Below are 24,105 nucleotides of genomic sequence, written 5' to 3'. Positions count from 1 at the left end.
ATGATTTAATTAGGAACTCCTGCCGTCATTATCATGAATGAAGTTTGCAAGTCTGTCACTTCTTTACATGTTATCTTTTTATTTCTGTTTTAATTCACTACTTTCATATTATATTATTTGCACTTATTTATGTTTTAGGATTGTGATGACCTGAAAATTGAATTCTAAAAAAATAATAATAATAATTAAAAAACATATTGTGGGTCCGCACTCCGAAGCAGCACGGGGCGCTAGTGTAACACTGCGCGTGTTAAATGTGCACGTGACACAACACGGAAGTCACTGGTGTGCACCTGGAAAGCTGTCAGTCAGTGACGAGAACTCTGTTTAATGTTATAGTCAAGGCTTACTGTTTGCAATGACTTTGGACAGAGTACGTAGACTGGGGATTTTCACGTCGGCCAGGTTCGGGGTTTGAGCGATAATGGCGGTGAACTGGGCCGAGAGGATCTCTGCTTTCTCCCGCAGTCCGTCTCGCTTCCTCTCCGGGACAACAGCTGAGGCTTTCCTCGCAGAGCTGCTCCGGGAGCTCCGAGATGACAGAGCCAGTTACAGTGTCAAGGTACAAAATACAAATACAAATCTAATCTCAAAGTAGCCTACAATATGTTTATTCCCGCATGCTATATATGGCATGTGTTGTATTGTGATTTTATTCTTGGAATATTAGGCTATAACTTTCTTTTTCTCAAAATGTTATTAGAACAATATTGAAAATGCTTGCAGATCAGCAATATTCAGATATTTGACAATATCTTTTCATATGAAAAAAAAAAATGTGTTGACTCAGCCACCACTAAACGACATGAACTGATCTACAGGCGAACAGAAATACAGAAGCAAAATGGGGGATTGTCGGACTTTGCTGTCCTGAGTTAGGGGGAGCTCCATGAACCCATGCCAAAAAAGGACTGCACCCCCCTAACACAGGATTGCAAAGGCTGACAAAGACAAACTTTTCAGGACTTTCAGTAGACCTACCATGCAAGTAGGCTATAGCATATTGGTTGATTGTCAACAATGACCGACATTGCCCTCTAGCGGCGTGCTGTCTGTTTTCGGCACAACACCGGTCCCCTCCCCGTCATGCTTCATCAAAGTTCCCCGACCTACAAATACAAATACTATGAAATACTTTAAATTACTGGTATTGTTTAAAGAGATTATTTAGATAATATTAACCCTTGCTTCGAGTATCTGTTCACGTTTCCTCAGAAGCCAAGGTTTTTTTCTTTGCTACACCCTCCTTGTCACTACCCGATGTGAGTCGAGTGTAGATGTGACCGACTACAGAAGTCTCTCGTTAGCATCGTTAGCAGGTTCTTGGAGGCTACTTCAGCCTCTGATCTAGAACTGACATCAGGGATCATGCCGTGAAAATGTGATGCCTTACGCTAAATAATACATGACTGCTATGTAATGTACCTATATCTCATTATTCTTATTCTCAGTAAGCGTCAGTGAGCCAATAAGCACATTTCTTTTAGTTTTATAACATAGTTATAGAAAAGCAGTGTTTCTCAAATGGGGGTACGTGTACCCCTAGGGGTACTTTGGAGGGCTTCAGGGGGTACGTGAGATTCTTTGCTAAATGTTTCTGTTGTACAGGACCATTGTTCCTCTTCATATAGACTTAATATTGCCTTTTTCAAAGTATTTTAAGTAAGTTTTTGTCCCTTTTTAAAAAAAAAAAATTTTTTTGTCACTTTTGTTGATCTAGTGTTGCATTACTTCCTTCTTTCTACTATGTTTTTTTGCAAAGTTTTTTTCCTTTTTTTGAAGTTTTGTTACTGTTATCGACCTATTCTTCTTCTTTTTTTTGTCGCCTCTTTCTATTAGCATTTAAATGTTTTTTTCGGTTACAAGGCTGTTTAGTAAATCTATTGCTTAGACTTTTTTTTTTTTTTCACCAAAAATGACTCCCGCTGGTCAGGGGGTACTTGGCTTAAAAACACAACTGAAAGGGGGAACCTTATTGAGAAGAGTTTGAGAATAACTGGAATAAAGCATAGTTTAGGAACTGGTATTGAAGTCAGGGTATTGGTATACGATACCCAGTAGGGCTGCACAATTAATCGAATCTTAATCACGATCACGATCTTGGCTTCCCACGATCAAAGTCACGTGATCGAGCGATATTTAAAATGCCGATCCGTACCGCCTGTAAGATCCATTCTGCGCATAATTACGTAGTAGAAAACTAACGATGTCCCTGTGCGATTTGTACCACGCATGCGTTGAAACACTTTACGACCAAACATCACAACTTTTTTATTAAATCTTTATTATACAATAGTCATAGCTACAAACAATCGAGACTTGTCACTGACCCAAAACCGTTTAGCGACATCGTTGTTGTGTTGTTTATGTTAATGTTTTTACTTTTAATACTTCGTCTTGACTAATAACCATAGACTGTCTATTATTAATGCGATGAAGTGTAAACGTACATAAGTGTCCTTTTGAAGACGGGATGACAGCTCTTCCAGCCACCACTGCTGTATACCACTATAGTAGCTACATGCTAACGGCAGTAAACACTATAGTAGCTACATGCTAACGGCAGTAAACATGTCATCTTAGCTGGCAATGTTGTTAAATTCTCCCCAATTCCGGGTCACATTCCTGCTGAAACACGTCCGATTGTGTAGTGTTTGGTTCAGAAGCCTTTATCTGCGATTTTTGACATTAGAAAGTGTTGCTTCGTTCCACTACAATCTAACGTTAGCATACTCATAGCTAACTATTGTAGCTGCATGCTAACGCGACATAGCGGAGCATATATAGCTAGCTATATATGTAGCTACATATGTAGCAGGACTTTGTACCGTAATAAATCACCAATAAAGGCTTCTAAACCAAATACTAAACAAATACAAATACAGTAAAGTGACCGGAATTTGGGGTGAAATGTCCAGCATTGAGCTACATAATAGTTAGCTAGGAGTTAGCTGGTCTCTCACAGAGATCTCATTTGTAGCCCTGTTTTTACCTGATACTTTCATAGAAGTACAAACACATGAAGTGAGAGGTATACACATGCTTAAACTTTATTTAAAGCATGATTAACCTGAAGCAGGACGGAGTCATGACTTAAAACACCAAAGCAAGGCTTCTAGCTCAGGCTAGCTAGCGTTAGCAAATTACCTTCAAAGTTGCAAAGAAATGATGAAAGCCTTTGAAGCCTTTATTTAATTTGCTACGTGGTGTTGTACTGGATGGCCGGACGACCCTCCGTATATCATTAACAGATACTTTAGGCAACTCCAGCAAACACATTGTAAACTTCATCTCTGCCATCATAACGGTCGACTGTCACGGTCTAATGTTTTCTTCTGGTAATCAGAAATGTCCAAACATCCTTACACCAACGCGTGCATAGAGCTGTGAACAAAGAATTTCTAATTTCCGTAGACGGACTTTGGCTGTGAAGTTTGCCGCTGTTCGCGCAAGCGTAGAACTGATCAGGCGTGTCGTAAAACACGTTGAGTTTCTGCGCATGTGCATAATCCAACGCATAAAGGATTTTACAGGCGGTACGGATCGGGTACTGACAACAGTCACAGAGGACAGAGTAACGTGAGGAAAATTCCACAACAGATAGCAGTCGGTCATAAGTCGTCACGACGAACATTTTGTTCCGTCTGTGTTGTTTTTCAGACAACAGCAGTGACTAGTTGTGTCTTTTAGCTCATAGCTTTAGCTGCAGACTGTTGTACTTCCCGCTGTTGGAATCCTCTACAGTGAAATACAGTCACACTACACCGTTTAGCTGTCAGCATTTTAGCCGTGTTTAATCCAGTTACTACTGTAGCTAACGGTAGGCTAACGTTAGCTGCTGTGTAACGTGTTATCAGTGTTTACTGTAGCTAACGGTAGGCTAACGTTAGCTGCTGTGTAACGTGTTATCAGTGTTTACTGTAGCTAACGGTAGGATAACGTTAGCTGCTGTGTAACGTGTTATCAGTGTTTACTGTAGCTAACGGTAGGATAACGTTAGCTGCTGTGTAACGTGTTATCAGTGTTTACTAGACTGTCTAGTGACATGCAGCGATGTTTCTGTTGCCTCTAACGTCTGTTTTAGAGCGTCCGAGCACAACACAGACATTTAAGTGGCACCATGATGAGGAACCATAATCCGTGTTGCTATTTCGTCCGGTAGATACCGGGCACCGGTGCCCTATTGGCACCGGATTTTAACATGCGCCGTTAACGTGAACAGAAAATTGCGTTGCCTGTATCTTTTCATGGCAAACGCGCATGTTTGGAAAGCGGTCGCACAACAGCTGATATGGCTCCTTCATAGTATCTTTCAACAAAGGAGGAATGTAGCACAATATGGATGTGAAAGCAGTTATAATTAGCCTATGTGACAATAACATTTATTTTGGTTAAAATCAACAAATAATCGTGATAATTAATCGTGATCAATATATTGATCAAAATAATCGTGATTGTCATTTTGGCCATAATCGTGCAGCCCTAATACGCAGCCCTAAACATGAACACTGACATGTCCATAATTCTTCCATTCCCCCCCTCAGATCCTCCTGTTGGCCCCCCTGTGTGAGTACCCGACTCTGCTGTGTCCCTCAGACTCGGTGGGTGAGGAGACAGCCCTGGAGCTCATGTCAGTGTTCGACCAGTGTCCTCCCAAGTCCGTCCAGTTTCGGTGTCACCTCCTCCTGGGTCTCATCTCAGTGCTCATCTGCACCTCCTGCGTGAGCGGCCGCTCCCGTGCGTCTCAAGACTTCCTGGACCTGCTCCTCCAGATAGCCCAGGACACCAGTGATCTCCACGGCGATGGTGCTCTGCGCTCTTTACGGGCCACAGCTTGTGACTGCCTGCGGGAGTTGGAAGCCTGCTCTCCGGGCCTTCTCTCCCAGCGCCTCGAGCTCTTGAGTGGGCTCCGGCAGCGAGAGACATCCCGGCTTCACCAGGCCTACGCGGGACTCCACACTCTGGTGTTGAGAAACGCCGTGTACCAGCTCACCCAGGAGACAGGAGCTGGTGCTGAGCATCTTAAGGCTCTTCTGGGAGGAAATACGTCAGTCGCATGGGAGGCTGAGCTGGACTCAGGCCCGACGCAGGACGAAGACCCAGCTGTACTGTCTTCTCTCATCCTGGGACCCATGGGTACAGTGCCAACCCTCCAGACTGGGCCTGATTGTAAGGAGTTGCGTTCAGTCCTCTCCTCCCTCCTGGAGGAGTCCTACCTCCTCACTGCTCCGTGTCAGGCTGCACTGCTGCATAGGCTGACAGAGGTGGTTGCCATGGTGCCTGGTGTCCCTCCCGCCGTGTTCAGAGCTCAGCTGCTGCGACTGCTGGGCACGAGCGAGGTTGGTATCAAATGGTATTAAGTAGTCCAGGTTTCTCTGACGTGTTTTACTCACTTGTTGCTGTTTACGAGCACTTTTCTGTGCTGAGGTCTCAAAGGGTAACTTATTTTATTAACCTATTTTCCTGTTTTTGTGTCTAAGTGACGCGAACAACAATCTTTGAAATTGGTCCAGTATTAAGCTAGATCGCTGCAGTCGGCAGAGGCTGCCATGTAACGATAATGGGGATGTGCGCGCCTTCAATTTACATCCGCTCACATTGTTATCCTATGGCCGTTTTTATGGTTGTGTGTTGAATCAACGGCGTACCCCCGCAGACCCCTCTGCGTCTACGGCGTAACCTGACGTGCACCTCTCGAAAAATGTAACTACACGTCTCTCAGCCGTGGCTTGGTAGCGTTGCCCCCCCCCCCCCCGACTCATGTCCTGGTTCTCCTTCTCCATAAACATGAAATCAAGGAGAGGGTTAACTGTTCCTGCTCCAGATTTCCCACCGTGGTCAGAAAGAACAGGGGAGACACTTAGTTTCTCTCACTATGACTCTAGAGTCGCTTCTCGCTCCAAAGCTAATCGCCGTCACTCTCTCACTTCTCCCTCGCTCTATCACACACACACACACACACACACACACACACACACACACACACACACACAAGTATAAACATCAGGCCACTTACGTAGTCTACGGAGAAAGCTCTGCGTGGAGCCTCCGCACAACCATAAAACAGTCTTAACAACATTATAGAAAGGATCCCTCACCTTTTTGTTAAAGAGTAAGATCCTTTTGGTTTAACATGAAACAGCCCTGAAAACGCTATATATGTAATGAACAGTCATTCTATCATCGTAAAAAATACACTTAATTAAAAGTTGACACAAAACAAAATAAAATCGAAAGCCGCCTTGGTTCGTCTTTCCGCCGTTCCAACAATCACCTGACCCTAACCCTCTGGTTTGGTTGAAATCAAAGGGGGTAAGCCAGCCTCCACAAAGCATAGCTCCTATGGCCGTTAGCATCCCATTGACTGCCATTCATTTTGGCGTCACTTTGACAGAGAATACCTTTACATCTGAAGTGTTTAAAGACTCTATTTGTCCGTTGTTTATTTCTAAAGAAACACGACAATGTATAAAAGGCTCCATTACCTTGTAGCTCACGTTATGGCTCCGTAGCAGACGTTTTTATAACAATAGGCTAACGATTGGGTCATAACCACGAGACTTACTGTCTCATAGTAGAGGAGTTACCGTATAGTACAGGAGAAGCTCTCAGGCAGTTTGGACTTCCATTAGCTGTTTAAGTGTAATTACTAATGTTAACTATCATTTTAGTGATCAATAATGAGCCTGTGTCTATGTTATCTCCTTACATATACCTACGCTCTCCGTCTCTGCTAGATTGGGAATGATTGAGATTTCTCTTGGCACAGCTACCAGAAGACTTCCAACTTTCAGACAGGTTGCTCACGTCACATCTACGTCTTCAAGCTCAGTTGGAGGCTGCTCAGTAACGCTCAGCCATCACCGGGAAAGAGCTTCTAATGTCCTTCACTGGTCTCCGTGGAAATCTACAGCGTCACATTGTCGATTTCTTTAACTGTCCATGGTTGAAATAAACCCTTAATTCACCCATTTACAGGTGGAAATATGTTGGCTCTATACACGCTAAAAGTCCTGATTATTTACATGGAGTCTGGTCTATGCGTAACTTGTAGACTGAACCAATTTTCATTGGGATTATCACGTCTTCCTCAAACTATTTCATTGAATTATCAAATAGAAAGTCTACTCAAGCAGCTTTAAGTAAACTTATACAGTTTTGACATAATGAGAATGCATGACACACAGTCAACTCTTCCTCCTCCTCCTCCTCCTTCCAGGTTTGCCTCTTTCACACCACTCTGCTGATGAAGTGTGCGTTCACAGACAGCCTGTTCAGCGCGGAAGACGAAGCTTTCGTCCTCCAGCGGCTGGTCGTGCTCTCCCAGCACCCACTGCTACGCACGCCCGAGAAGCTTTTCTACACGGACTGCATCCTGCACTTCCCCGAGAATCGGCCAATCGGCTGCAGCGACGGCGACGAGACCCTCCCCGTGCTGCTGACCCCGCGGCTCGCCTCGGCTCTGGTGCCCACCGTGTTCAATGACAGCGCCACCATGCTGGCCCGCATCAACCTGCTGTCTCTGGTCTACCTGGAGGAGGGAGAGGAAGGGGACGGAGAGGGGGGCAGGGGGCTGGCCTACCTCTACGAACACCTCACCTCGCTGCTGCACATTGTGGAAAACAGAGGCAGCCGAGAGACCGTTGTCACCTTCTTCAGAGCCGCCTTCCTCTTCCTTTTCTACTTCTGCCACGTGGAGCGCTACTTTCACAACATGATGGAGAAGCTGAGTACGGTCTACCTCCGCCACACCCACCTGGCCCCACACTTCATCAACCTGGCCGACCGGACCCAGGACAAGCTCTCTGAGTCCAACTGGGCCGTGGAGTTCCTGAAGGCTCTCCAGGGAGTCATCACTGAGGCCCCGCTCGCCCAGCTTACCTCACAAGACCTGAGCCGGCACCTCAAGGTGCTGGCTCGAGTGGCAGAGGAAGGAGAGATCCCCCAGCACAGCACGCTCCGCTTCCTGTCCAGCATCATCACTCCGTCGTCCTCGTCCCTGTGCGCGATTGGCAACTGGCGTCTGGGGAACAGCCTGCTGGCGGTCTGTCGCCGCCTCCTCGTCCACCCGAGCCTGGACTCGCTGCTCACGCCTCTGGCCGACATCCTGCAGCATCTCGCCTGCCGCTACGGAGACACGGACGTCCAGGACCACGCCCGCCTCTACTACACCCTCCTGACCACGCTGTCCAGGGAGAAGCTGGCCGCCGTTTTGGCCCAGGGTTCCACCGAGGGAGGGCGGCAGATCAAGAAGCGATCGCTGTCGTGCATCATGGTTGAGAGTGAGAGGCTGACGAGCATGCTCTCCATTCACCAGACGGAGAAAACGATATTCAGGCTGATTAAGGCCCATTCTGAGCCACGAGAAGGAACAAAAACTGATAAAGAAAGTGACCTGATCCAGAACGAGACGGAGACCTGCCCAGGAGAGGCCAGCGCAGCACTGGAGCTATACAGAGCTCAGTTTGACATCCCTGGCTTTGCCTCTGACATCACCTTAAACTACCAGCTGACTCATACCGAAGCCGAAGACTCCCGCTTTGATCAGCTCTTCAGCATCCGCGTCCACTTCAGCCTCACAGACAACCACTACGAACAACTGGGCGACATCAGCGTCCCGTGTCTGTTCAGAGAGAGGCCGTCGCCAAACGTCCAGCTGAGGCTGAAGCCCAGACGGCCCTACCCCACCACTCTCCACGCCAGCGCCATCTTCACCACCCAGGACGGCCTCTCCTGGCTCACCACCCTGCCACACATCCACGTGGCTTTCCAGCAGGCCTTCGTGCCTCTGCCCGCCCCCCCGGCCTGGGGACGACGCGGCAAACTGTGCTTGTTTGACGGTTTATGGGATGAAATCGGCTCCAAAAGCGGAGAGGACCAGGCCGACTGTGCTACCAGCCTGTTCTGCTGCCCGCTGAAGGAGGCGGGTCTGATCGCCTTGGTGGAGGAACACTTCCTCCCTTACCTTTTATCAGATCGGTCCGATAAAGAAGAGTTCAAAGTGCTTTTCTTCCTCCCGCCACAGTCTCACGTGCTGCTGAAGATCAGGTCGGAGGACCCTGTACGCTTCAACATCGCCACAGATAACTGGCAGCTTCTGCGTTACATAAGTTCTTATCTACTGACAATCACGTCCACACAGGAAGACGCTGTGACTGATCTCACTGGGATACATCTCACTGGCTCGTTTTAAAGAAATATATATATATATATATTTAAAAGCTGATTTTTAACAAAGTAATTTTTGTCAGTGCTTTATTAACTCTACAATTGTACTTGAAATGAAATTGCTGAAGACAGTTGATTTAAAATAAAGTTATTGCACTTTAATTAGCTTGACCTGAAATTAAACAAATGTGTAAAGTATTTTGTAATTTATTTTCCAAATACTGTCGAAACAACCTTATCAAATCATAACAAGAGTTATCTCAAGACACTTTACAGATAGAGTAGGTCTAGACCACACTTTATAATATACAAAGACCCAGTTATTCCAGTAATATCGGTTACAGTATAAATAAAAGAAAATACATAATTGACTTGATGAGTTGCACAGGATCTCACCGATAGATGGCTCAACAGAAGTTGTATTCCCCTCCTAAATAAAAATAAGGCTATACAAAATCATTTTAGAACCTAAACATGTAAAGGCGCTGACACACCGAGCCGATAATCGTCCGTTTGGACAGTCTGGTGAGGTCGGTGACTTGAGTCTGTTCGGTGTGCTCCGTGCCGTTGTCCGTCGTCCTTCATTTTGGCTGATTTGATATGTATATGTATAATCTCGGGGCGGGCACTGCCGGCAGTCGGACTCAAATGACCCATCTGATTGGTGGAGAGCTAACCAGGAAACGGGGAGCGGGATGAGCGTGACTAGAGTCGCTCAATCTGACGAAAAATCTTCTAAACTGACCTTTGTTGATCTGAAATGAAGACAGATTCAGCAGCTGCACGGCCTGTTTCTCTCTTAACATGTTTTCAGAAACACGTTTCACTGAACTAGTTTAGTATCGGGTTGAGACTCAATATTTTAGGACAACATGAGATCATATTCTGAACGAGACGCCGTGACAGTCTCTTTGAATTTCCGGACAAACCAAACCCACGTGACGCGTTCGTCCAATCAGCTGCCGGTTTTCATTTTTGGGCGACAATACAGATTAGCACCTCCTGCTGTTATGGAGACGTATTACGTCTCGTCTCTTTGGTGTGTTCTGAGGAACTTTTTGGACCAACTCGGGGACACTCATCAGTCCAACCTGCTTTACTGCCGTCGGCTCTGTGTGTCTGGGCCTTTAGGTACACTCAAGTTTGTTTTGTTTTTTAAGATTCATATCCTGATGTTGGTTTCACCCTTTTCTGCTGGTCTACAGTTGTAAAGTAGCAACAAAGACAGTGTAGAGGAAGAAGACGGTAAGCAAACAGGGATGCAAACAATGAACAATTAATTTTTTTTTAAAGCTATGCAGAAAATGCTTCATCACATTTTGTTGAGCCTCAAAGATACACACAATGCATTTTGGTGAAAACACTGAATATAAACATTACTTATGTTATGTTGTCCACAGCGCAGCTTTAAATCTGATCCTGGGTGACTAAATGTTGGACAAACAGCTTTGATAAAGTCTAATAAGCAAAAAATAAAAGGAGAAATTGATAAAAGTGTCCATGCACAGGCTTGCGATTGTAACCCAATTTGATATTTTCAATTTTAGAAAACCATCCCTAAGGTTGCAACCTGGGGTTGATGCATAGACTGCATAAGTGAAGCCAAAACATCTGGATCGCCCCCTGGTGGCTGGCTGCAGCAGACGTCTTCGTTAGGATAATTATTTATCAAAGAATGGACAAGAATCACTGACGTTTGTTTTTACAGCACTCACAGTAAAGTACAGAAAGTGACTGAAGACTGTTCACAACAGTGTCTTTTAAAAGGAGTTGGGAGTCAAGTTAGTTATTCGGTTCATGCCCACTCCTCCACATTACAGGGCGCTCTGCCCTCAGGGACACATCCAGTGCTCGTAACAAGGTCACTCAGCTTTCACGATTAACATGAAAGACAGAAATACTAAAACAGAAGTACTGCTGCTGTCAAACGATTAAAATATTTAAATCGCATTAATGTCACAGTTAACTCGCAATTAATTGCACATTTTCATCTATTCTAAATCCTTGATTTCTTTTTGTCCCATTACTTTTTCCCATTTTAATGCTCTTAACATGGAAAAGTGGCTCGGCTTGCTTTGTGCTTTTGTCGCCTGGCTTTGACGAGGGGGCGGAGAATTGGCATCAGCCGTGTGCTTGGCCATCAGCTGTGTACTTGGCCATCAAGTGGTATTTCAGACTGGACGTGCTGTGATGATAGCTCAGTTCACAACGACCAAACACACAGATCACGTTGGTCTTGTCAATGGAACCATTTGGCAACTTTTTAAAAGTAGACTTTCCATTCAGAATATTAATGGCGTCTCGTGCTCGCCGTCCACTCAAAACGTAAGGTTAGCCTACTACTCTTTGGCCGGCTCGCAAGCCCAAACAAGTGTGTGCGGCGTGCCTGTGGTTTTGTTTTCCGGTCTAGCTAGATCCGGTGTGGTGTTGTAGTTTTTCTAACGTTACTAGTTGTTGCAACAGCATGTGAAAAAAACTACAAAGTTTGCTAGGCCAAAAAGAACGTTAATCTCGCAATAAAAAAAATGTACGCCGTTAAAATGGGTTTGCGTTAACACCGTTAACGCGTTTAACTGACAGCACTAAGAAATACTAAAACAGCAGTTTGGATGGAACAGTCATAATCCCCCCCCCCCCATGTTAGTGGATGGGACATGAACCCAGTTCAAGTGCACGTCAAATACATTTTTCCCAAAGATGAAGTTTCTGTCATTTAAGGTAAATCTGATCATGCTGATGTTTGTTCAAGTGTAAGTTTTTTTTTTTTTTGATAAGTGTAGTTTTTATCAGTTCTTTGATGCTATAAAAACGGAGCGATACATCATGATTGACTCCCGATTGGCCGGGGTCTGTATGGGCGGGAATTTGATCCACTGCCCGATCACTACTGCGCAGACTCTTCCACCAAAATTACAAGATGGTGGTGCCCGTATCCGAGATATTTTGGCTTCAGTTTTGTACAGTGGGAGGAAGTGGAGACAACTGTATACATTCAACATCAGCAACTGATATGTATACAAACAAAAGCTTGTAGTAAGTAGTAATGCATTGTGCACTCAGGTCAATGTATCAAACCAAAACACTGACGGCTGCTCTGATATCAGCGATTCCAATCCATGTATGGACTGTTTTCTGTCCACTAAGACTACAGTTAGCATCCACCATGTGTCCTTTTAAAATGTCAGTCCAGTTCAGCAGTCCCTTAATCAGAGAGGCCCTTGAAGTTGGGTTCTGTGTAAGGTGGTAAGGCGGTCTGCTGGCTCAGAAGTTTGTCCATGATGGCCATCTCTGCATCCCTCTTCTCCACCTCGTCTACAGGAGTCCAGGACATGTCGTGTTGGAGTTTGAATGCACCGACAAACGTATGAGGGCAACTTGGACCCCATTCCTTTAGGGGAGAAGAGAAAAGAAAGTATGCTATGGTGAGATGTGCAGCACGTAGTCAGAGGTCAAAGGTTTTGTGTCAAAATGTCAGTCTGCAAACACACAACTACCTACCTTAAACATTTGTTTAGGAGCTGAAATGATTTATTGACTACATGAAATTCATTTTTCTAACGGGTCCATCCAAAGCGACTCACAATAATAGATGGATCCAACCTAGAAGTCATAGTGGACGGGCTGAGGTGTATGGTTCCACTGGATGTTAGGATGGGCTTGAGCCATTCACGGCCCGGTACCAGCGACTTCAGTCAGATTCTAGCCGGTGCAGGGTTGATTAAGAGTCTGTTGAACTATTTTGATAGTTTCAGCTTCTCAATTTTGAGAATTGTCTTTGACTTGAAGACAATGTAAAATGACAAACTGAGTTTTGAACTTTTGGTCACAGAATACAAGCTATTTGAGATTACCTTGGCCTTTGATAATAGAAATGACGGGAACGGTTAAAGAAATGCCTAAGTACCTAGCTACTGTCAGGGCACGCCCTCATACTCTGCTTCTGACTGGCTAGTAGTCCTTACCTAGGTACTGTCAGGGCTCGCCCTCATACTCTGCTTCTGACTGGCTAGTAGTCCTTACCTAGGTACTGTCGGGGCACGCCCTCGTACTCTGCTTCTGACTGGCTAGTAGTCCTTACCTAGTTACTGTCAGGGCTCGCCCTCATACTCTGCTTCTGACTGGCTAGTAGTCCTTACCTAGGTACTGTCAGGGCACGCCCTCGTACTCCGTACACATGTGCAGTACAACAAAAATATGGTGTTTTTTGAAAATTAAACCACATAAACCTAATCTGGTACAGCCTCTAAATAAAATGATGAACCTGAAAATGAGCATAATATGAGCACTTTAAAACAATCTGCTTTCTGGGTTTTATCTGTGAAGCTTCCGGTCTTCACAGATACACACCCTGGCATTTCGTCAGCTCCATGACCAATAGAAACCCTGGACCTACCTGAAAAACTTGCATAGATAAAACTGCAACCAGTCAAATCCACCCTAACATGCCTGTTGGTTGGCCGCCTGCTCACTATCAGCTCCCTTCTGGGTTACATGAACTTTGAACACTAAACAAACGCATCCAACTGTCACCATTACATACAAGCTTGCAGGCGTTTGGTTAGGCAATCACTAGTCTACATCAACGACGTTTCATTTACGGGACAGTTCATTTGGGATGTCCCTCATTTGGGCCGGATGTCCGTTACCTTCCTCTTTGTGTTGGCGTTCTAACCTCCGGTGGATTTCTGAGGACTATGGTTAACTGCTCCTCATCTGACCAATCTGAGTTTTCCGTTGCACGACTAAAACTACTTCTGAACGTCCACATGTTCCACCAAAACAAGTTCCTTCCTGAGACTATTTAGCAGCGGCACCGTGGCTCCGTCCGGAGCTTAGCGCTGCCCATTACAATTGTGATTGATTTAAAGAAATGCCAATAAAACCAGAGCAGGTTTTCCTCCCATCCCAGAATGCTGTGTGGACTAGCCAGACCCTCCTCCTCAGCGCTGTGGAGGAAGGTCTGGCAGCGCGTTGACTAGGCATTCACGTAGTTCAGACCAAAGATTCACAACGAGACAAAAGCGTTGCAGAATGTTGCAGCGGTCCGAACTGGCCCGTTTCAGCTCGACTCCAACCGGCTCATGGCTGCGCCTGCGACTCCGCTGGTCAAGTCGCCATAGGCTGGTTTCAGAACGTAAGGGACGTCACCTGTTCCAACAGCCAATCAACTCATAGCGAAGCCAGCTGGTCAAGTCAGTTTCAAAATGGTCAACTGGTCGAAATGGCAGAGATTTTGACGGAGGCTCAACGAGCACGATATGTGGTCGAGCGAGCTAGAGAGTGACTGAAGAGAGGGAGCGGCGTTAAAATGAAGCAGCGAATCAGAGAAACATTTTCCGTTTCATCTCTACTAGAAATGCAACTGTAGCAAGTATTTCACTATCCTCATTCATATTTTAAGACGCTACAAATGATATATCCAGCTACAAAAAAACATATCCAGCTACAAAAAAGCCTGAAAAGTCGGAAGTTAGAAAGTACAGAGAGTGGTTGCTATGGAGATGATCCACCGTCTCGTCTAGCTGTCCTGCTGTAAACTGGGAGGTTTCGGAGCGTTGCAGACCAGCGCGTTGCAAGTAGCTGCAAGTTTCAACTCGTCTCGTCGCAAATCTTTGGTCTGAACTGGGCTTTACCCTCTTTGCAGAACTCTCCCGAGGGGGGATGTCGTGCTGGGATGTTACACTTTGGCCCTGTTTACACGAAGACGCTCGCAGGTGACAACGACAAAACGTTTGATCAGATGTGCCTTTCGTTTAGACGGCGACGGCGTTTTTGGGGCTTAACAATGCAAAAAAAAAAAAGAAGTGAAACCACCCTCCAGAGTGGAAATCTTGTGCGCGAACGCCGCGCTCGTGTGTGTGTGTGTATTGTTTGGAGCAATTACTCCATCTCCTGCCCTTGACCAACTGCCATGCTTCGCTTGTTTGAAAGCCATGATGTCTCTCTCTCTCTCATGGGGGGGGCAAATTCTCTGGGCGGGCAAAGCAGAGAAAGGGGAGGTAACCTTTCCCCTTATGACGTCATAAAGGGAAGAGTCCAGATCGGCCCATCTGAGCTTTCATTTTCTCAAAGGCAGAGCAGGATACCCAGGGCTCGGTTTACACCTATCACCATTTCTAGCCACTGGGGGACCATAGGCAGGCTGGGGGAACTCATATTAATGTTAAAAAAACCTCAAAGTGACATTTTCATGCCATGGGACCTTTAATCTGTCAGCAGGTATCAGTATAGTGCAGACCTTAGGAGAGATGATGGAGAAGTATTTCTGTGCAGATGGCCGCTGGTAGAGGTAGTACATGTTGCCTGGTTTTTTCACAATGTTGCAGGCAGCATGGTGGAGGTCAGCATCTCTTTTAGCATCTTCTAAAACCTAGAAAGAGAGAAGACAAATATGTGTACTGGACTGTCTTACTTTGTAGTTTCATCTTATATTTATTGCTGTCCTTTTTTTTAGCAAATAGGCTGTTGTAATATCAGGAGGACAACGTGTCACATCTGAACATTACCCAAGAGTGTTTGCCTCCATGATGATCACATGAGCATGACCACTTTAGGGTCTAGTCTTGTCTAACAGATCACAATCCACAAAATCTCAATTTTGGATGGTTTAAACCTGCCTGGTTTATGCATCCTGACGTGATCACCTACAAACTACATAGAGTAAAATAAAAAGAGTACATGCAGCAATTGTGTATCACCACCATATTAACAGCCAATTCAGTGTGTGTATAAACAGACTGATCTCATGAAGTGGCGTATGTATGACACACCAATCCGTACGCCATTATTGCCGTGTTATCAAGACGCATACTGGCTTTTTAGCGTGTTTATCAACGCCGTTTGGCCTCCATTGACTTACATTACCTTGCGATTGCGTGTGAATTGATGCCGTAGCGAGTAGTATTAAAGGGTGAAAATCCGCATAGAGAGGTTGGTCGGGGGGGGGTCAAACACAGGACTTACACCCAGGAGACCGGGGATCGTGTCCCGCATGTCACATTTCCTAAAGTCAACCGTCGCTTTCTTCTCGCGATAACCCGCCACGTGGCGTGTATGTTTACGTCCGCTGTATACTGCGTCGACATACATGCGGAGAGCTCAAAATGCGTACAGATAACACGCCACTTGGCTTAAGAAAGTGGCTGTGGATGTTTACGCGAAGTCATGATGTCACGTTGGTGTAAGAGCCAATTAGCGCTTGGGGCATAAATAGGTACCAATCTTTAGTCAGTCAGGTGTTCTGCACAGACAGCGCGCACACACACACACACACACACACACACACACACACACAAAAGTGTGTCAACTACAGTATATTCAGGCTGTGGTACAACACCTCAGCTTGGGCTCAGCCTGAGTCTACTGTGTGTACTGGTGTTTTTGCTGCTTACCTTTTTCGCCTGTTCCTGTAAGTATCGGATCTGGTCGGCAATGACTGTCAGTTTGTTGCAAGCGTTGGCTTTAATGAAGTCATCTCCCTAATAACAAAGTACAAGTATTTTTAGGACGATTAGATCCATAACAGAGGGTGTTGATAGAACAGGGGCCAGATGATGTAAACATGCTCTCCCAGGGAGATTTCTCCCCCTATTTATTGCACCGTTTTTTAAACCATCTGAAATAAAAGAATGCCTTAAAAAAACTGTACATCATATGGGAAAAACATCCTATAGATCCTACATCCTATTCTGTTTGCATTTGTTTCTGAATGACTTAATCATTCTAAAAACCAGAACACAAAAAATTTTACAACAAATGTTCACTCCTGCCACCTAAAAAACAGCATTCCTAACCGACCGTGTAACCCCCAGAATTAATGTTTAGCTGACTATCCATCCCATAATAATCTGGGCTGCTCTAATTGGAAAACAAGGAACACCAAAAAAACATTTACTCAATTATATTAGTTTTTCGTTATCACAGTTGTAGTAGCGTCAGGGCCATATTTAGTCCAGATAGAGCCTGTATCAGGGCCATATTTAGTCCAGATAGAGCCTGTATCAGGGCCATATTTAGTCCAGATAGAGCCTGTATCAGGGCCATATTTAGTCCAGATAGAGCCTGTATCAGGGCCATATTTAGTTCAGATAGAGCCTGAATCAGGGCCATATTTAGTTCAGATAGAGCCTGAATCAGGGCCATATTTAGTTCAGATAGAGCCTGAATCAGGGCCATATTTAGTTCAGATAGAGCCTGAATCAGGGCCATATTTAGTTCAGATAGAGCCTGTATCAGGGCCATATTTAGTTCAGATAGAGCCTGTATCAGGGCCATATTTAGTTCAGATAGAGCCTGTATCAGGGCCATATTTAGTTCAGATAGAGCCTGAATCAGGGCCATATTTAGTTCAGATAGAGCCTGAATCAGGGCCATATTTAGTTCAGATAGAGCCTGTATCAGGGCCATATTTAGTTCAGATAGAGCCTGTATCAGGGCCATGTTATATGTCACTATTTTTGGTAGCCTACTGTACTTAAATGGCCTTAAATGTATTTTCTTCATTCAGTGAAGCCTCTCTGTTTACAGGCTTGTGATGATGCTCAATGTGCTCTAGGTACTGCCAATTTGTTTTGTCATGGTTCATGTGTGCAATACATATTTCACTTCGTGAGAAATAAATCGTGGCAGAGAATCGTGATTTCAATTCTAAGCTAAAAAATCCTGATTCATATTTTTCCCCGAATCGTGCAGGCCTAGAGCCCCAGTACCAGAAGCCCCCCCAATACCTTCTGCACTTGAGATGCCAGGGCCACTAGGTCCATGGGGTCTCCCACTCTGTTGGTCTGGTAGGAACTGACCAGTTCCAGCCCGCTGGGGGTGCTGCTGCTCTCAACCAGAGTCACTGCAAACAAGTACACTTACATCATATGTGCATGAAACCAGAGCTGCAAAGATTATAGGGCTGTGCAATTAATCAAAATGTAATCGTGATTATGATTTCGGCTCCCAATGATCACAAAAACAGAATAAGAAAGAAAAACAATTATTTAGCTCATTACATTTTGCAAGTAAAACTCTTATTTCCTCCTGTGTTCTGAATTAAAAAATTAAGTTTAAATAGGAAAAGTATTAGGGGAGAGCCGGGACAGTTGAAACACTTTTTAAGTAAACGTAATTTACAAAGAGATCGTATCGCACTGAAAGCTAATATTTTGCCACTAGCAACCTACACCTGTCCTCTGTCAAATACAGTTGCATTTTCAGCTTTGAACAAAACCGCTCAGGAATTATTACAGCAAAAATGGGACGTGCATAATGTTTCATTCGTCCCTCCTGGTCGGGACGATTGAAACAGCATGGGGGGGACGGATGAAACATACAGTTTAAGCCATTTAAACTTCCCACAACTTCAGTATTTTACTACATATCATGAATGGTACTCCCAAAAGGTGTTATTTAAGATAGATTGTTGCTGGGCTATACGTCTTGGTGAGTGTCCGTCAACAACTCATTGCCGTCATCGTGAAGTGTGTATGAAGCGGTTATTGAACTATCATGCACTGTGGATGATTCTGCCATTTTTATAGCTAGAACAGTAAGTTTTACCATTTATATAATGTTTCTATTGTGGAAAATGTCGTTTCACTAGGTTTTTACGTGGGTCAGGCCACTGCACATCCAAATAAGTGCCCTTAATGACCCACAGCCCGTCAGTCTCCATAGGATAACATGGGAAAACTCGACCCCCTACCTGGTGGAGCCCAAATATATTTTCATCTTTCTAAAACTGCTTTTCCATGTCTCAACTCCATAAGTTATATTATAAACACAGATATTTGTGCATTTACTTAAAATACATGGAGTTACAGCCAGGTCGGGGACATAGACATATGCCATTACAGCCTGTTTTGCTTTCCATGTAAACAAGCATGCAATATGAAAGTCTGGGACTGTGGAGAACACTAAATGGTCTACTGAAAAAGCATGTAGTCGAACCTGTAAATGAAAAACACTAATAATCGAAAAATTGAACCGCTAATGAAGTTTACTTTTGACCATCAAAACTTGTTTATCGCCTGTAACTCTGTGATAAAAAGGAAATAACAGGAAGATATTTGGCTGATAGAAGGAGGTTACCATGCTCTATGTGTTGACCTAAGGAAGTCTGTCTATCATCACTGCACTCGGAGAAAACTGGAATGTTTCATCCTGCGTTTCAATTGTCCCGGCTCTCCCCTAAGGCAAATGTCACAGTTGTGTTTTTTTTTACGGTCGATTTATTAAACTTTTTCCTCTGTTTAAGTTCAATAATTGCAACATCTTTCCTGAAGTCAACGAGTAATCGTGTTAAATTATCGGGATTTCAATATATGTTTACAGAAATAATCGTGATTATATTTTTTTCCATAATCGAGCAGCCCTACATCATATAATGCATGAGACTAGAGCTGCAAAGATTAATCGATTCGCCAACTATTTTGACAATCGATTGATCGGTTTGGGTCATTTCTCACATAAAAAAAGTCAAAATGTTGTTTTGTCTAGTTGTCTAGTCTAGTGTCTTCGCTCCTCTGGGACAGTCAACTGAATATCTTTGAGTTGTGGACAAAACAAGACATTTGAGGACGACAACTTTTTGGTCACTTTTTTAACAAGTTTTCGTCACCTTTGGCGATGTTTTTGATGTTTTTTTGGTCACTTTCTTCAGCGTTTTAAAAAAAGTTTTTGTAGCTTTTTCCAACATTTGTCACTTTTGTCAGCGTTCTTTTCTCATAGTTCTGATATAGAACGTTTTTGTAGCTTTTGTCAGCGTTCTTTTCTCATAGTTCTGATATAGAACGTTTTTGTAGCTTTTTTCAGCGTTCTTTTCTCATAGTTCTGATATAGAACGTTTTTGTAGCTTTTTTCAGCGTTCTTTTCTCATAGTTCTGATATAGAACGCTTTTGTAGCTTTGTCAGCGTTCTTTTCTCATAGTTCTGATATAGAACGTTTTTTGTAGCTTTTGTCAGTGTTCTTTCTCATAGTTCTGATATAGAACGTTTTTGTAGCTTTTGTCAGCGTTCTTTTCTCATAGTTCTGATATAGAACGTTTTTTGTAGCTTTTGTCAGCGTTCTTTCTCATAGTTCTGATATAGAACGTTTTTTGTAGCTTTTTTCAGCGTTCTTTTCTCATAGTTCTGATATAGAACATTTTTTGTAGCTTTTGTCAGCGTTCTTTTCTCATAGTTCTGATATAGAACGTTTTTGTAGCTTTTGTCAGCGTTCTTTTCTCATAGTTCTGATATAGAACGTTTTTGTAGCTTTTTTCAGCGTTCTTTTCTCATAGTTCTGATATAGAACGTTTTTGTAGCTTTTTTCAGCGTTCTTTTCTCATAGTTCTGATATAGAACGTTTTTGTAGCTTTTTTCAGCGTTCTTTTCTCATAGTTCTGATATAGAACGTTTTTGTAACGTGTTTCGATAGGTTGCAGTTTAGTTAACGTTACAGCAATAATACAGAAATAACGTTAACGTCTCACGTTCACCGCAGCTGCTCGAGAAGTCAAGCTGCCACTGCGGACGGTTTATTTAAAACAAAATACAACCATATTTACATTGACAGTGTAAGCTTATGTTACCTGTGGTGGTTTTGTCGGGCTGATTGGGAAGGCTGACCGTCCGGTCCATGTTGTCTTCTTTCAGTTTTTAACTACAGAATACTCTCGGGAGGGACTTTATCAAATATATAACCTCTCTCTGGCCACCTGCAGGTTTTGTAACCAGTTAAATAATTGACTAAAATACCGGCCGGAGGCTTCACAGGGTCCTAAAGCTCCGCCCAATTTTGCCTACAATGGTAGTCCTAATTTGTGCCTGTATAAAGACTTTGAAATAAAAGTTTTATCTGAGCTTTTTTACTATTATAAATTCATGTTTTAAATATGCAACCACATGTCACCACAGTGAAAATTAAAATCGAATTAAATTGTATACTTCATACTCTATTCTCAGTATTACTTCGATTTGTTTTCAGGCATGGCAAAACAAGGCCGGGCTCGCCACAGAACATTTAAACAAGAGAAGATATGTCACCTTTCAGAAACCAAACAAGACGAAGTCGGGAAATCGCCACGTAAAACCGTTTCTTGGAAACATTTGTCACATTATCAGCTTCCAATCCTGCTTATTAAACCACAGATGTATACTGTAGGATATAAACGACCTACGACCTTTACAAGAGTCTTGTCTTGGGTTTTCTGCCATTTCCTTACATGGTTTGCCCCATGATGCATTGCGTGCTCGGTGCACACTTACACAAGGTTTGTTTTTGACAAACGTGGTAGTAGTAGAAGTTGTTTTTCCATGAGGCCTAACTAAGTATTTCTTGTACATTTTATTTTTCATTTGTTATCTGCAGTTTTGGAAGAAGTATGCAGATAATTTACTTAAGTAAAAGTAGCAATGTAAGTGCGAACATACTATATTACAATAAAAAGTCCTGCCTTCATAACCTTAAAAGTATTAGCAGCAAATTGTACTTAAAGTAGGCGGCCTATTAAAAGTACCCATTATGCAGTAAAATATTCCCTGTCAGTGTTTTACTATTATATCTGATGTTTCCGTCCTGGTCGTGGAACAACTGACCAGATCTTCACTCTCGCAAGGATCCTGGAGGGAGCCTGGGAGTATGCCCATCCGGTCTACATGTGTTTCGTGGATTTGGAGAAGGCGTATGACCGGGTCCCCCGGGAGATACTGTGGGAGGTGCTGCGGGAGTATGGGGTGAGGGGGTCCCTTCTCGGGGCCATCCAATCTCTGTACGACCAAAGCGACAGTTGTGTCCGGGTTCTCGACAGTAAGTCGGACTCGTTTCAGGTGAGAGTTGGCCTCCGCCAGGGCTGCGCTTTGTCACCAATCCTGTTTGTAGTATTTATGGACAGGATATCGAGGCGTAGTCGGGGTGGAGAGGGGTTGCAGTTCGGTGGGCTGGGGATCTCATCGCTGCTTTTTGCAGATGATGTGGTCCTGATGGCATCATCGGCCAGCGACCTTCAGCACTCACTGGATCGGTTCGCAGCCGAGTGTGAAGCGGCTGGGATGAGGATCAGCACCTCTAAATCGGAGGCCATGGTTCTCAGCAGGAAACCGATGGAGTGCCTTCTCCAGGTAGGGAATGAGTCCCCAAGTGAAGGAGTTCAAGTACCTTGGGGTCTTGTTCGCGAGTGAGGGGACAATTGAGGCGGGAGATTGGTCGGAGAATCGGCACAGCAGGTGCGGTATTACATTCAATTTATGGCACCGTTGTGACGAAAAGAGAGCTGAGCCAGAAGGCAAAGCTCTCAATCTACCGGTCAGTTTTTGTTCCTACCCTCACCTATGGTCATGAAGGCTGGGTCATGACCGAAAGAACGAGATCCAGGGTACAAGCGGCCGAAATGGGTTTCCTCAGGAGGGTAGCTGGCGTCTCCCTTAGAGATAGGGTGAGAAGCTCAGTTATCCGTGAGGAGCTCGGAGTAGAGCCGCTGCTCCTTCGCATCGAAAGGAGCCAGTTGAGGTGGTTCGGGCATCTGGTAAGGATGCCCCCTGGGCGCCTCCCTAGGGAGGTGTTCCAGGCACGTCCAGCTGGGAGGAGGTCTCGGGGAAGACCCAGGACTAGGTGGAGGGATTGTATCTCCAACGTGCCCTGGGAACACCTCGGGATCCCCCAGTCGGAGCTGGTTAATGTGGCTCAGGAAAGGGAAGTTTGGGGTCCCCTGCTGGAGCTGCTACCCCCGCAACCCGATAACGGATAAGCGGACGAAGATGGATGGATGGATGGATGTTTCTGGATTAATATTCCTGTGTGTGTGTGTGTGTGTGTACTGTACTATATATATATATATATATGTTTGTAGCTGCTGTCCTGTGAGAACCACGTATCTCTTTTCATGGTGTCAGAAAAACAGTCCTGTTTTCAGCTTTGTGACAATTTCATCTGACAAGTAAGTAGTAATAAATCTGTCAGACAAATGTAGAGGAGTAAAAAGTACAATATTTGCCTCTGAGATGTAGAGGAGTAAAAGTATAAAGTTGCATACAATGGAAATACTCAAGTAAAGTACAAGAACCTCAAATCTATATGTAAGTAGCTTACAGTACATGAGTATACTACTTAGTTACATTCCACCACTGGTCCTGTGTCCCTTGTATAAATTGCTCTAATTAGAAAATACATCTCCGCAGTTTTCCTGTTATCAGAAAATGTGTTGTAACATTTCTTTTTTTAACAAGATACTTACATTTTCCCAATAATATTACATACTCAGAGTTAGATCTGATCATTTATATATAAACATTCAGATAATATCTCAGGTTAGAGTTGTAACAGGCCAACAACTCCAGGTGAAAGGTCATGGAGTTTGTTCTGCTCTCATTTTGAGTCTGACATGCGAGGGTTGTAATATTATCTTAATCTGACACTTGCTCAAAGCTTGACACACTTTTATTTTTGGACTAAAATCATTCAATCAAGTCAATCAATCCGATTTTATTTATTTTTTTGCGTATTAATCTAACAAACAACATTTTTGCACATCCTGCACTAAACCATACAGCATTCTTATTGTTAAACAGTTATATTGTACATATTTGTTTAATATTATGTTTATGTATTCACCATCCACCAAGGGAAATTCATTGTGTTACTTACTATGCAATACATCCTTTTCTGATTCTGATTAGTGCCTACTCTGCAAGTTTTGTCATTTATAATAATAATAATAATAATAATAATAATAATAATAATGTATATTTTATGAATCCCGCAAGGGGAAATTACAATGTTTTCACTCTGTTGTTATTACACATTACACACAGGCCTGAATTACACACACATGCTCAGTACCTCTACATGCAGTAATGGAGAGATGTCAGAGTGGGGGGGCTGCCCATGGAAAGGCGACCCGAGCAGTTGTGGGTTCGGTGCCTTGCTTAAGAGCACCTTGGCAGTGCCCAGGAGGTGAACTGAACTGAACCTCT

At 44.0% G+C, this 24,105-nt stretch overlaps 2 protein-coding genes across 2 annotated transcripts; one reads left to right on the top strand and one right to left on the bottom strand.

Annotated features, from left to right (window-relative positions):
- The first annotated feature begins 268 nt into the window (after positions 1-268).
- Positions 269-9,880, top strand: ap5b1 (adaptor related protein complex 5 subunit beta 1). Its single transcript, XM_078247656.1, has 3 exons — positions 269-562; positions 4,545-5,339; positions 7,220-9,880. The coding sequence occupies exons 1-3, from the start codon at positions 425-427 to the stop codon at positions 9,191-9,193; spliced, it is 2,907 nt and encodes a 968-aa protein (XP_078103782.1). The 5' UTR covers positions 269-424; the 3' UTR covers positions 9,194-9,880.
- On the bottom strand, positions 9,360-20,900 carry c4h1orf50 (chromosome 4 C1orf50 homolog). The gene is made up of 5 exons (XM_078247657.1): positions 20,727-20,900; positions 17,895-18,010; positions 16,560-16,646; positions 15,407-15,538; positions 9,360-12,556 (listed from the first exon to the last, which is right to left on the bottom strand). The coding sequence occupies exons 1-5, from the start codon at positions 20,773-20,775 to the stop codon at positions 12,371-12,373; spliced, it is 570 nt and encodes a 189-aa protein (XP_078103783.1). The 5' UTR covers positions 20,776-20,900; the 3' UTR covers positions 9,360-12,370.
- Positions 20,901-24,105: the final 3,205 nt, after the last annotated feature.

This window comes from Sander vitreus, chromosome 4, assembly GCF_031162955.1.
Source record: "Sander vitreus isolate 19-12246 chromosome 4, sanVit1, whole genome shotgun sequence".
Lineage (NCBI taxonomy): Eukaryota > Metazoa > Chordata > Actinopteri > Perciformes > Percidae > Sander > Sander vitreus.
This window is presented reverse-complemented; position numbering and strand designations above follow the sequence as displayed.

Bases quoted from the DNA above. Each gene is read 5' to 3' on its own strand.
- c4h1orf50 (XM_078247657.1), bottom strand. From the start codon at position 20,775: ATGGACCGGACGGTCAGCCTTCCCAATCAGCCCGACAAAACCACCACA. The intron at 18,011-20,726 runs GTAACATAAGCT...ACTTGTTTGCAG, and splicing joins GCCCGACAAAACCACCACAG to TGACTCTGGTTGAGAGCAGC. The intron at 16,647-17,894 runs GTATTGGGGGGG...CTTTGTTATTAG, and splicing joins TGGCATCTCAAGTGCAGAAG to GGAGATGACTTCATTAAAGC.
- ap5b1 (XM_078247656.1), top strand. From the start codon at position 425: ATGGCGGTGAACTGGGCCGAGAGGATCTCTGCTTTCTCCCGCAGTCCG. The intron at 563-4,544 runs GTACAAAATACA...TCCCCCCCTCAG, and splicing joins GAGCCAGTTACAGTGTCAAG to ATCCTCCTGTTGGCCCCCCT. The intron at 5,340-7,219 runs GTTGGTATCAAA...TCCTCCTTCCAG, and splicing joins GACTGCTGGGCACGAGCGAG to GTTTGCCTCTTTCACACCAC.